Source organism: Ceratotherium simum, chromosome 7 (assembly GCF_057802395.1).
Source record: "Ceratotherium simum simum isolate JZ-2026a chromosome 7, ASM5780239v1, whole genome shotgun sequence".
Lineage (NCBI taxonomy): Eukaryota > Metazoa > Chordata > Mammalia > Perissodactyla > Rhinocerotidae > Ceratotherium > Ceratotherium simum.
The window spans coordinates 312284-326844 of NC_141906.1; the positions used below are offsets into that span (position 1 = coordinate 312284).

The 14561-nt window shown below is 37.1% G+C and overlaps 1 protein-coding gene across 1 annotated transcript in view; it reads left to right on the forward strand.

The window, feature by feature from the left end:
- The window catches only part of CCDC73 (coiled-coil domain containing 73), a 133823-nt gene that overhangs the window by 92860 nt on the left and 26402 nt on the right, over nt 1–14561 (forward strand). Inside the window, exon 12 of the mRNA XM_004418672.3 lies at nt 10585–10695. Coding sequence (XP_004418729.1) covers nt 10585–10695 — 111 coding nt within the window. The remainder of the gene's footprint in view (nt 1–10584; nt 10696–14561) is intronic.

Genomic DNA, 14561 nt, shown 5'->3' on the forward strand with positions numbered 1-14561 from the left:
TTTCTACTATGATTTAATTATAGTTTAGTCCAGATATAAGCATAGTTATGCAGCTATACTCATAGTGTTAACAAGGATAATTTACTTAGTTTTTGGTATATTAAAGCATTAATAGATAGTTTTATTTTGATTTTCCACAATATCCATTTTTCAGAGATGGATTTCAGATTTGTTAATCCAGATGCAAATAATACTAAATAATTTCCTGATAGAGAATAAATTCCATGAGAACAATAACATTTTTACTGAGGTAGCATAAGAGCCTAAAAGAGTATCTGGCACATAGCAGGAGCTCATTAAATTTTATTAAATTAATGAATGATTGATTAACAATGAATAAATTCAGACTCTGCAAGTTCAGATGTTGCCAGGTCAGGGCTTCTGGTTGAATATGTTGAGTTGAACCCACACATTCACTTCTTTTTTTTTTTTTTTAATTTTTTGTTTATTGCAGTAACATTGGTTTATAACATTGTATAAATTTCAGTTGTACATCATTATACTTCTATTTCTGCATAGATTACATCATATTCACCACCCAAATACTAATTACAACCCATCACCACACACATGTGCCGAATTATCCCTTTCGCCCTCCTCCCTCCCCGCTTCCCCTCTGGTAACCACCAATCCAATCTCTGTCTCTATGTGTTTGTTTATTGTTGTTGTTATCTACTACTTAATGAAGGAAATCGTACAGTATTTGACCTTCTCCCTCTGACTTATTTCACTTTGCATAATACCCTCAATGTCCATCCATGTTGTCACAAATGCCTGTATGTCATCGTTTCTTATGGCTGAGTAGTAGTCCATTGTGTATATATACCACATCTTCTTTATCCATTCATTCCTTGATGGGCACTTAGGTTGCTTCCAAGTCTTGGCTATTGTGAACAACGCTGCAATGAACACAGGGGTGCATGTATCTTTATGCATTGGTGTTTTCAAGTTCTTTGGATAAATACCCAGCAGTGGAATAGCTGGATCATATGGTAGTTCTATCCTTGATTTTTTGAGGAATCTCCATACTGTTTTCCATAGTGGCTGCACCAGTTTGCACTCCCACCAGCAGTGTATGAGAGTTCCCTTCTCTCCACATCCTCTCCAACACATGTTGTTTCCTGTCTTGTTAATTATAGCCATTCTGACGGGCGTGAGGGGATATCTCATTGTAGTTTTGATTTGCATTTCCCTGATAGTTAATGATTTTGAACATCTTTTCATGTGTCTGTTGGCTATCTGTATATCTTCTTTGGAGAAATGTCTGTTCAGGTCTTTTGCCCATTTTTTAATTGGGTTGGTAGTTTTTTTGTTGTTGATATGCATGAGTTCTTTATATATTTTGGAGATTAAGCCCTTATCAGATGTATGGTTTGCAAATATCTTCTCCCAATTGTTAGGTTGTCTTTTCGTTTTGTTGATGGTTTCCTTTGCTGTGCAGAAGCTTTTTAGTTTGATGTAGTCCCATTTGTTTATTTTTTCTATTGTTTCTCTTGCCCGGTCAGACATGGTGCTTGAAAATATGTTGCTAAGACCGATGTCAAAGAGCGTACTGCATATGTTTTCTTCTAGAAGTTTCATAGTTTCAGGTCTTGCATTCAAGTCTTTAATCCATTTGGAGTTAATTTTTGTGTATGGTGTAAGGTAAGGGTCTACTTTCATTTTTTTGCATGTGGCTGTCCAGTTTTCCCAACACCATTTGTTGAAGAGACTTTCTTTTCTCCATTGTATGTTCTTGGCCCCTTTGTCAAAGATTACCTGTCCATAGATGTGTGGGTTTATTTCTGGGCTTTTGATTCTATTCCATTGATCTGTGTGTCTGTTTTTGTGCCAGTACCATGCTGTTTTGGTTACTATAGCTTTGTAGTATATTTGAAATCAGGGAGTGTGATACTTCCAGCTTTGTTCTTTTTTCTCAGGATTCCTTTAGCTATTCGGGGTCTTTTGTTATTCCATATAAATTTTAGGATTCTTTGTTCTATTTCTGTGAAAAATGTTGTTGGAACTTTGATAGGGATTGCATTGAATCTATAGATTGCTTTAGGAAGTATGGCCATCTTAACTATGTTAATTCTTCCAATCCAAGAGCACGGAATAGCTTTCCATTTCTTTGTGTCTTCTTCAGTTTCTTTCAGCAATGTTTTATAGTTTTCCGTGTACAGCTCTTTCACCTCTTTGGTTAAGTTTATTGCTAGGTATTTTATTCTTTTTGTTGCAGTTGTAAATGGGATGGTATTCTTAATTTCTCTTTCTGCTACTTCGTTGTTAGTGTACAGAAATGCAACTGATTTTTGTATGTTGATTTTGTATCCTGCAACTTTACCATATTCGTTTATTACTTCTAAAAGTTTTCTGGTGGATTCTTTAGGGTTTTCTATATATAAAATCATGTCATCTGCAAATAGTGACAGTTTCACTTCTTCCTTTCCAATTTGGATCCCTTTTATTTCTTTCTCTTGCCTGATTGCTCTGGCTAGGACTTCCAGTACTGTGTTAAATAGGAGTGGTGACAGTGGGCATCCCTGTCTGGTTCCTGTTCTTAGAGGGATAGCTTTCAGTTTTTCACCATTGAGGATGATATTAGCTGTGGGTTTCTCATATATGGCCTTTATTATGTTGAGGTACTTTCCTTCTATACCCATTTTATTCAGAGTTTTTATCATAAAGGGATGTTGTATCTTGTCAAATGCTTTCTCTGCATCTATTGAGATGATCATGTGATTTTTATTCTTCATTTTATTAATGTGGTGTATTACGTTGATTGATTTGCAAATGTTAAACTATTCCTGCATACCTGGAATAAATCCCACTTGATCATGGTGTATAATCTTTTTAACATATTGTTGTATGTGATTTGCTAGTATTTTGTTGAGGATTTTCGCATCGATGTTCATCAGTGATATTGGCCTGTAATTTTCTTTCTTTGTGTTGTCCTTGTCTGGTTTTGGTATCAGGGTAATGTCAGCTTCGTAGAATGAGTTAGGGAGCTTCCCCCCCTCCTCAATTTTTTGGAAGAGTTTGAGAAGGATAGGTATTAAGTCTTCTTTGAATGTTTGGTAGAATTCACCAGGGAAGCCGTCTGGCCCTGGACTTTTATTTTTGGCGAGGTTTTTGATTACTGTTTTGATCTCCTTACTGGTGATTGGTCTATTCAAATTCTCTACTTCTTCTTGATTCAGTTTTGGAAGGTTGTATGATTCTAAGAATTTATCCATTTCTTCCAGGTTGTCGAATTGGTTGGCATATAGCTTTTCATAGTATTCTCTTATAATCTTTTGTATTTCTGAGGTGTCTGTTGTAATTTCTCCTCTTTCATTTCTGCTTTTACTTATTTGTGCCTTCTCTCTTTTTTTCTTGGTGAGTCTAGCTAAAGGTTTGTCAATTTTGTTGATCTTTTCAAAGAACCAGCTCTTGGTTTTATTAATTTTTTTTCTATTGTTTTTTTGGTATCTATTTCATTTATTTCTGCTCTGATTTTTATTATTTCCCTTCTTCTACTGATTTTGGGCTTTGTTTGCTCTTCTTTTTCCAGTTCCTTTAGGTGCGTTGTTAGATTGTTTATTTGAGATTTTTCTTGTTTGTTGAGATAGGCCTGTATTGCTATAAACTTCCCTCTTAAAACCGCTTTTGCTGTATCCCATAAATTCTGGCATGTCGTATTTTCATTTTCATTTGTCTCCCGGTATTTTTTTTATTTCTTCTTTGATTTCTTCGTTGACCCAGTCGTTGTTCAGTAGCATTTTGTTTAATCTCCACGTATTTGTGGTTTTTCTGATTTTCTTCCTATAGTTGATTTCTAGTTTCATACCATTGTGGTCAGAAAAGATGCTTGGTATTATTTCAATCTTCTTAAATTTATGGAGACTTGTTTTGTGGCCTAATATGTGATCAATCCTGGAGAATGTTCCATGTGCATTTGAAAAGAGCGTGTATTCTTCTGTTTTTGGATGGAATGCTCTGCATATATCTACTAGGTCCATCTGTTCTAGTGTGTCATTTAAGGCCAATGTTTCCTTATTGATCTTCTGTTTGGATGATCTATCCGTTGGTGTAAGTGGTGTGTTAAAGTCCCCTACTATTCTTGTGTTACTGTCTATTTCTCTTTTTATGTCTGTTAATAATTGTTTTATATATTTAGGTGCACCTACATTAAGTGTGTAGATATTTACAAGTGTTATATCCTCTTGTTGGATCGTTCCCTTGATCATTATGTAATGCCCTTCTTTGTCTCTTTTTACAGTTTTTGTTTTAAAATCTATTTTGTCTGATATGAGTACTGCTACCCCAGCTTTCTTTTCATTGCCATTTGCGTGGAGTATCTTTTTCCATCCCTTCACTTTCATTTTGTGAGTGTCTTTAGGTCTGAAGTGTGTCTCTTGTATGCAGCATATATATGGGTCTTGTTTTTTTATCCAGTCAGCCGCCTTATGCCTTTTAAATTGGAGCATTTAGTCCATTGACGTTTAAAGTAGCTATTGATAAGTATGTACTTACTGCCCTTTTTTAACTTTTTTTTTTCTCAGTGTTTTAGTAGTCCTTCTCTCTTCCTTTCTTCTTCTATACAGAATTGATGGTCTCTTTAGTTTGACCTCTATCTGAAAGCTCTACTCTTTAACTCCCCTCCTCTCTCCTTTTATGTTTTTGATATCATATCTAACCTCTTTTTTGTGCATTTGTATCCATTACCCTCTTATCATGGAAATAGATAATTTTTCCCATTTGTGGTCTTCTCTTTTCCCCTTAAATCAGTCCCTTTAACATTTCTTGTAGCACTGGTTTCTTGGTGACAAACTCCTTAAATTTTTGCTTGTCTGGGAAATTTTTGATCTCTCCTTCCATTTTGAATGATAACCTTGCTGGGCAGAGTATTCTTGGCTGTAAGTTTTTTCCTTTTAGCACTTTAAATATATCGTGCCATTCTCTTCTAGCCTGTAAGGTTTCTGCTGAGAAGTCAGCTGATAGCCTTATGGTATTTCCTTTGTATGTAACTTGACTTTCTCTTGCGGCTTTTAGGATTCTCTCTTTATCTTTAATTCTGGACATTTTGATTATGATGTGTCTTGGTGTGGGCCTCTTTGGGTTTATCTTGTTTGGGGCTCTCTGTTCTTCCTGTACCAGGATGTCTGTTTCCTCCCTTAGGTTAGGGAAGTTTTCATCTATTATTTGTTGAAATAGATTCTCTGCCCCTTTGTCTCGCTCTTCTCCTTCCGGGACACCTATAACACGGATGTTAGTGCGCTTGATGTTGTCCCAGAGGTCCCTTAGACTGTCCTCACTCTTTTTAATTCTTTTCTCTTTTACCTATTCACCTTGGGTAATTTCTTCTAGTCTTTCTTCCAGCTCACAGATCCGTTCTTCTGTATCCTCTACTCTGCTTTTGAGTCCTTCTAGTGAATTTTTCATTTCCAGTGTTGTATTCTTCATTTCTGATTGGTTCTTTTTTATATCTTCCATTTCTTTGTTGACATTCTCACTGAGTTCATCTATTCTTCTCCCCAGATCAGTGAGCATCCTTAACGCTCTTTGAACTCTCTGTTGGGTAGGTTGTTCATTTCTGTTTCACTTAGTTCTTTTTCTGGGGTTTTGTCCTGTTCCCTTACTTGGAATGTATTCCTTTGCCTCCTCATTTTGCCTCTTTCCCTGTGCTTGTGTCTATGTATTTGGTAGGTCAGCTAAGTCTCTTGCTCTTGGATAGGTGATGTTATGTAAGTGATGCCTTAGGAGGCCTGCTGTGTGCTTCCCTCAGTTCTCAATGTTCCAGGGGTGACCCCTATGTGGGCTACGTGTATCCTTCTGTTGTGGCCTGTTTGCTCTCCCTGTAGGCACCCAGGGAGGCCGAGTTATGCTCCTGGCCAGCTGTTGTAATGCTCAGCTGCTTGTAGTTGTTGTCGGCTCTTCAGTCTCTTTATCATGTGTGGGGAGCCCCAGCACAGTTGGCTGTAAACTCTAATACCACATTTGTGTTGCAGTATTTCTTTTAAGTGAGTAGGCCCCCAGCATGGCAGGTTGTTAGGCTCAGGGCCTTGCAATTGCTATAAGCCTCCAGCCTTTAGGTCTCTTGTCAGCTCTCTGAGGATTGCAGCTGGGTGGGGCTGGCCTCAGGCACAGGAGCACCCAATTGTTTCAGGCTTTGGAAGGTGAGGCAAACCCCCTATGTGGGTCTTTGAGAAGCACAAGTCTTCTGCAGCTGACAAGCCCTGCCGCCCACAGGTCCACACACACAGTCAACACAGTCCTGCCCTGTGTGCGTGCCCCGACCTCCCGAAGTGGACCCAGTCTCTCCACAGCAGGAGCCCCACACTCTCCACCACTGCACCACACTCTCCACCCGCTCCTTGTGCAAGCCCTGCCCCACTGAAGTCGGCTCAGTTGCCAGGCTGCAGAGAATCCAGTCACCAATCTATGCAGGCCCACAAGTTGCCTGAGGGCTTGTTGTTGGGTGGGGCCAGTCTCTAGGGTGGGCTGCCTGCCCTGGCTGAGCTGGATTAAATCGGTGCTCTAGCGGGTGGAGCAGACCCTGGGCTAGCAGGCCTCAGGGAGAACTCCAATGGCGTCTGTGTCAGCACGCCCACACCAGGCCACAACAATGGCTGCCGCCAATGTCCCAGTCCCTGGAGAGGTCTCACCTCTCACCGAGATGCACTCAGGGCCTATTAGGTGAGTTTCTTGTCACCAAAGCACTGTGCACCTTTCTTTCTGGTGATTTTAGGTTGCTTTCTGAAACGGGTGAGTTTGCGCGTGGCCCCTTTAAGAGCCGGTTTTAATTTCTTTGTGAACCAGCTTTTCTGGGGGTACTCCCCAATGTTTTAGTAGCAGGCAAAGTCAGATGTTATGCCACTCGTCTCGATTGTGCTGGGTCCACAAAATGCCCACAGCGGGGGTGCTCCCCGGCTCAGGGCCCCACTCCTCCAGGGAGGGCTGTGTACCTTTGGGCTGCTCCCAGGCGGCCGTGAGGCGCTGCGGCTTGTGAAGGCGGCGTTTTTCCTCTCCAGAAGGGAGTCTCTGCCTCTTCTACCTCAATTAGGATTGTCCGTTGTTGCAGGAGTTCCTCTTATCCAGTTTTCAGTTCTGTCTCAGGGGTAATTTTTCCACGAGTAGTTGTAAATTGGCTGTGTCCGCGGGAGGAGGTGAGTTCAGAGTCTGCCTACGCCGCCATCTTGACTTCCTCCCACACATTCACTTCTATTTCATTCTGAAACTGCAATAAAATAACATTAATAAATCTATAAGGATAAGGAAATAGGCAGAGGAAATAATAAAAATAAAGTTTTAAAGGTGAGAATCAGATGCAAAATTAATAATTTACTTAGCAAATGAGAGAAAGTAAAAACACAAGTCAATGATGCAGAAACGGTCAGGAATTGCAGGCATCATGTGCCTCTAGGACTAGGGTGCACAACCGAAGCCAAAAACTATAAGGTCTATGTAAGAACCTATTGCACCTTGGATTCTCTTCCCTACCCTGCATGAATAGGCACTGCCTGTCTCCTTCCTGCAGGAGATTGCAGGTTTACATTCGAGAATTTGAGTGACAGCTGAGATTGGGGCGATCCAGTGGTGTGTTGGAGACGGCTTGTACCAGGGAGAGCTGGTTGTTAGAGCTGTTGTCATTTTGTGAGCTGGTTGTTAAACCAGTGGTAGCTTGAAATTGACCGTAGTGGGAATATTTAACACTAATGAAGTTGGCAAATGCTGTAAATTAGGCTTTTTTTTTTTTTTTTTTTTTTTGCCGGCATACTAGTGAGAATATTATATTGAGAACAGGTGGAAAGTCTACTGAATTCTGAGACCTCCCGGCCCAATTTCTCCATTTAGAGGGCAGCCAGTTTTATAACTTCCAGGCAGGATAATGGAAGATTCCTTTCTGGGGGAACCAACCTGCTCAAGCGAAAAGACTATAGCTGCTGCAGTTAAACTCGTCCAGTGAAAAAGCTCACCCAGGTCAACCAACCTACAGCGAAGCTCACCCTCTAACAGAACTTTCAACCTTATTCTTAAATATGAACAGGCGTTTAAGGATCACTGGACTTTTGAAAAAGTCTCCAACATGAAAAACAGACAAAACAAACTGGGTAATGAAAAAAACTTGGAGAAACTAAGAAAATATACTCAGTTAAGTATATTTATTAATCCACAAAACAAGAATTAGGGATCCGTAAAAAAAAGAAACATTCATAGACTAAAAGACAACCCTGAAAATAAGTATGTTAACAGACATAAAAAGTACAATGGAAGGGTTGGAAGATAATATTGAGATAGTCTTCTAGGAAGTAGAACCAAAAGACAAGAAGCTGGAAAACAGGAGAGAGAGAAAATGAGGAGTCAGTCCAAGAGATCTGGTGAGTTTCAGAGTGAACAGAGAAAATGGAAGGAGGGGAAATGACCAAAGAAATAACAGAAGATGGTCACCTAGAACTGAAGGATTTGAGTTTGTCTTGCCCAACACCAATGCATGTCATTATGAAGTTCATACTACACTCGAAGAGAAGATTCTAAAACTCTGTGGGGAAGGAAAAAAATTAGGTCACATACAAAGAATTAAGAATGAATAGAAGAATTAAGAATGGCAACATAATGGCTCATACTTCTCATTGGCAACACTGGAAGGTAGAAGATAATAGAACTATGCTTTTAGAGGTTGGAGAGAAATTGATTTCCAGAGCAGACTTGTACTGCATTCAGCCAAACAAATTATTAAGTATTGGTAAAATAAAGATATTTTCAGACACACAGGGTCTCAAAAAATGTACTATCTATGCCTTCTTTATCAAGAAGTAATACAAAGTTTGCTTTACCAAGACAAGGAGATACACCAGGAAAGAGGGAACCATAATGTCTAGGAAACAAGAGACCCACCCAGAAGAGAGAAGGAAGTCCTCAGAGAGAACCTGAGCCGTGTAGCAGATGGAAAGAGCAATAGGTCCAAATTGTAATGGAAGGATGGAATATCTCCAAAAAACAGAAACTGAGAGAATGCCCGATGTAGGAAGTTTCTTTTACATGGGGGTATGGGTAGGGACAGGAAATGACTGACATATCTAATACACAGTTTTAAGAACATAATGCTCTTGGTCATTTATTGTTACCAGGATAGAGACTGTGGCACATTCTCCCGTGTCTCCTCTAAGCTTTTGTTTGTTTATCTCCCAAAATATAGTGTTAGCAATATAAATAGACACTGTAAAATATTTGTCAGAATGTTAAAGTACTAAGCATCTATTAAATATACACCATTGTAAATATTCAGAAATTGCCCTATTATTATATGTACCTATAAATTAAGAAGAAAACACGACTTCTGTAAAAATATTTACATTATTCTGAAATAGAGGCAATCAAAATAGGTATTCATTTAGTACTCTTAAGGTGCATAGCTCTTTATGAGCTAGAGGAGAATCTTCATGTTAAAATCGTAAAATGTCTTTTTAGATTTTTTTATTAGCTGTTTTTTTATTAGATGCTTCCATAATTTTGCATAATTATGTCTTTGCATATTGATATTCTAGATATAATTGAGAACTCTAAATAGATGGAATACTATGGATCCTTTAAAATGAGATAGATCTATATTTAATGATATGAACAGTGAACAAGACATGTTATTCGTTTCTTAAAAACAGATTGCAGAATAACATGGTATGTATGATATGGTCTCATCTGTATTTAAAAAGACATGTTCTATGTACTTGTATGCTTAGAGACAGTTTCTGGAAGGCCAAGAAACTGCTAAGTGATTACTCCTGGGGAGAACTGGAGAACTGATGAGAGGAAAACTTTATGTTTTCTTCTTATATCCTTTGTGTGGCTTGAAGTGTTTACCCTGAATGGACATAGGTTTGATAGTAATAAACAAATGAACTTGAAAATTCCAGAGGTATCAGACATGTAGGTAGAGTTCTTACTATTTACCTTTTTACAGAAGTTTACTTGGATTATCAGCAGACATTGAAGAAATCTAATAATATTGGTGACACTGATTTAATAGCTTTAAAACCCTTGTCTTAGAAAACACTTAGTAGTATTTTTACTCTTTAAAGGTTTTTTGCAGGGGAAGAGGGTAGTGTGCTAGTGACTGTATTATGTTAATTTATGAAGTAATAAGTTAATATGGTAAATATTGAAGCTCTACTAAAAAGTGTTAATTTGAAGTTAAAAATTAAGATTGTATTTAAGGGTTTTCTAGCCAGTTAATTTCTAAAGTAAACACATACAGAAAAAATGTTCTGTGGTAGTTAAAATTTTTTCGTAGGGTTAGGCTGGATTATGCTACATTTCATATTTTTCAGTGCTGTACTTTATATTACTTTTTCAGTACATTAAAACTTATGCAGTGAAACTGAATAATGGCAATGTTTTTATACTCTTTTATAGCCATTTCTTTTTCCTAACCTCCCCCTATTTCCTGTTAACTAAACTATAAGCACCTTTCTGTTAATTTATGAAAGTGATTGTTGAGATAGCACGTTATCACTGATCTGTGTGGCACTTTCAGCGTGTTAGAAGCAAAGGTCCAAGCAACATAAAACACATCAAAATTCATTAATGTGGTATTGATTATTTTTTGGATAATTAATTTTATTGCAGACCCTTGAAAGAGATAATGAGCTGCAAAGGGAGAAGGTAAAAGAAAATGAAGAAAAGTTCCTTAATCTTCAAAATGAGCATGAGAAAGCACTAGGAACTTGGAAAAAGCATGTAGGTTTATTAAATAATAAAATATTAAAATATTTTAAATAGTTGTAGATGTTTAAAATAACTATTAAATGCTAAGAAAATATTGCAAAAATAATATAGGAGTAAAGTCAGAGACATTTTCTTTTTGCACTTATATTTCCAAGAAGTGAATGCTTTTTAAAAGCTAAATTTAATAAAATTTTCTGTAGTGCTTTCATGTGTGAAAAACCATACACGTACATGTGTGTATATATATATATATATATATATAAAATTTGATTTCCCATATGTGACAAAGAAAAATTACCTTTTCATAAAGCTATTGCATAGTATTTTAGTAAATGATGAAAATAAAGAATTACATAGGTACTATTGTTAGCCGATCTATTTAGCTTCCTCAGCAGTTTTGTTGAGATGTATTAAAGCCATGTTTAGAACATGTATACAGTAGTTGAGTTCTATAGTGTTAACATTTTATCATAAAAGTTGGTATGTTATAAACATGGCTGTTTCCTTAAACCACATTGGTTTATTTTATACTAAATTTTAATTTCAGTGAAGTAGATAATAAAAGTGTAAAATGATGTAAATTAAAGTTGTGAAATATAAAGGTTCACTTTAAAGATGGTGGATCCCAAAATTGATTCTTCTATTTTAATATCTATTTTTATTGCTTTTCAATTCTTTAAAAGAATTAACACAATAGAGAGTTGCTATTTATGAGTTTATGAAAGCTATATTTTGGGAAAATGAGATTATATTTTAGACTATTAGACTAATTATACTGTATTATTCTAATACTTTATTAATATGATATATATCTAAATACCAGCTTGATAACATTTTCTGTAGATGATTTTGTTTGATAAAATTGTTATATAAGTAACTCTTGATTTTTCAATTCATTTGCAGCTAACATGTTCTCTTAATTTGTATTTTGGAGAGATCAAGTCTTCACTGATGAATTTGATAAGCTTTACCCAAATCTCAAAAAATATTTTGTAATTAATTGTATCAGAATACTAAAAAATTCCTAATAATCTCTATACAGATAAAGTTCTTCTGTAAGCAACAAGCATAGTAATATGCTTAGTTTAGCTTTAGCTAATTCACATTGCACCCCAATACTTCCTTCTCATTCCTGATGTTTAAAAGACCATGGAAATGGTAGTCAGGATAAGGAAAACTATCAAGTGAAAAGGGATATAAATTTAAATATGCCAACCATGCCGAAAAAAAGATTAGTTGAGCTAAGAAGATTTAAACGTTCATTTTTCCTGTTGAGACCACAACCATGCCCCTCCCCCAGGAAAAAAATGAATTGAATTAAGAAAAATAAGCATTCAGTTTCACTGGTAAGGCCTCAATCTATAAATTTGAATAAAATTGGTTTTGTCCTAGGAGTTTTAGCTTCTATAATCATTTCACTTCCATGTGCTTTAGTACTAAACAGAACATAGTTAAATAAGAAAAAGCTGCTTTGGTTCTATTAGAGTTTTCTTGAATGGGAGGTCAGATGTGCTCTTTAATTGTATTTCTCTTTGTAAGTTTTTCACCATTCTTCAATGAAGGACAATTATAGTATTGCTACTGAGATTGCATCAAGATGGCTTAAAAAAAGATACTGACAAAAATAAGATGGAATCATATAAATGCTGGTTTTCAAAAAAAAAATAAACAGTGAAAGAAAATACTGTACAAATAGAACTTAGTGAATATTATTAGACAATATATTTAAAATTCATTGAAATATTATAAAGAACAGTGTTATGTATATCTGTTTTCATTTGGCTAGTTATATAGCCAGTGGATATGTATAGACAAAAAGACAATAAATGAGGATGTTCAGGAATTATTCAGGGAAGGGGGGGAATCACAAAACAAACTCGATTCACAACATTTGTTGAGCATCTTTCATGTGTTAGGCACTGTTCTAAATATTGGATTTTCAAAGATGCCTTGAATACAAAGATTAATAAAGAACTTACACTCGCAAAGGGACAGATAACTAGGAAATTAACCACAATAGCATGGAGTGCTTTTAGTAGCATTAACAAATTCCTATGAAAGCAAAAAATAAGCCACGTCGTTTATCTAGGTTGGAGAAAGTTTTAGAGAAAAGATGACACTAGAATTTTTGGCCTTGAAAGATGAATAGGGTTTCAGCAGGCAATAGGTGCCCATTTCCTACATTTCCCATTCCATCCTGTTGGCATTCCATTTAAGAAAGAATGGGAAAAATCATGGGGATATGAAACTTCATTTTCAAGGGTGGTAAATAGTCTGATTTGAATAAGCATAGGATATGTGGGATGTGACATTCGAAGATAGATTGAGATCACTTTCTGAAGCGTTCCTTAATAAAGAAGTTGAATTTTATAAGTAATGGGAAGCCATTGAGAATTTTAAAGCAGAGAAATAATATAGTCAGATCTGTATTTTAGAAAAATAGCTCTTATGGGGCCGACCCGGTGGCGCAGCAGTTAAGTGTGCACGCTCTTCTTCAGTGGCCTGAGGGTTCGCAGGTTTGGATCCTGGGCGCGCACTGATGCACCCCTTGTCAAGCCATGCTGTGGCAGCGTCCCATATAAAGTAGAGGAAAATGGGCATGGATGTTAGCCCAGGGCCGATCTTCCTCAGCAGGAAAAAAAAAAAAAAGAAAAGAAAAGAGGATTGGCATCGGATGTTAGCTCAGGGCTGGTCTTCCTCACAACAACAAAAAAAGAAAAATAAAAATAACTCTTGCAGCTGTATAGAGGGTGGCTTTATGGAAAAAGACCAGTAAGAAGAATATTGCAAATAATCTAACCGTGAGCCTATGAGGGTGTGAATTAGGGCAATAGTAGTGAGAGCAGAGAAGAGAGATAGATGCAGGAAGCATTTTGGAGGTAGAATTGGTGGGATTAGTGGCATTTTCTACATACTGAGTATTAGAAGGGGAGAAAGTCCAGTATGAGAGTCTGAGAATAGTATAACTAGTAGAATAATAATGTCATTAACTGACATAAGGAATGTGAAAGGAGAAGCAGATTTGGTGGATGAAAATAATGAGTTTAATTTTGGAACTGTTGAATTTATGGTGCCTGCAGGACATTTAGCTGGAAATGCACACCATACATTTGGAAATGTGAATCTAATCTTAGGAGAAAGGTTGGGAGACGAGACATAGATTTAAGATTTATTGGCATAAAGATGAAATTTGAAGGTATAGCTATAATAAGATTGTCTATGGAAGGGATGGAGGACTTGAAGAGAAGAAGGTTAAAGAAGAGCCTTGGAGAATCTCAGCATTTTGTGAGTGGTTAGTGTGTGTGTGTGTGTGTTGGGGCAGGAGGGGAGGGGGGACCTGGTAAGAATGTGAGAAAGGTAGGAGGACAGAGAGTAGTACCATGAAAGCAGAGAAAAGAGGTTCTTTCAAGGACAAGTAGTCAACATAGTCGTGCTACAGAGCTGTTAAATGGTATTATACTTGGAAAAAATCCTTTTGCTAATTGGCAGGTGACATCTGAGAAAAAACATCAGCAGAACAAGGAGGGCAGAAGTCAGGTTGTTAAGGGCTGATAGGAGGTTAGACTTTTAAAGCAGCAAGTGTGGGACTTTAAGAAGTGAGAGAGACCGAGTAATTGGGTCAAGGAGAAAAAAAATGAGGAATGTGAGAAGAGCATATTTGTGGGCTGAGGAGAACATGCTGGTGCAGTGGGAAAGATGTGAAAAGGCAGGAGAGAGATCACTACTGGAGCCAGGCTCTCAGGGAAACCAGGGGATAAGAACACAGGGAGAGTTGAGCCTTGGAAAAGAAGCACCTTGCAGAGATGGACTGAAAGATGCTTAAAAATAGAAGAGATGGAGGGAAAGTAATAGGTGAGCTCATGTCTGTTAGCCTCTAT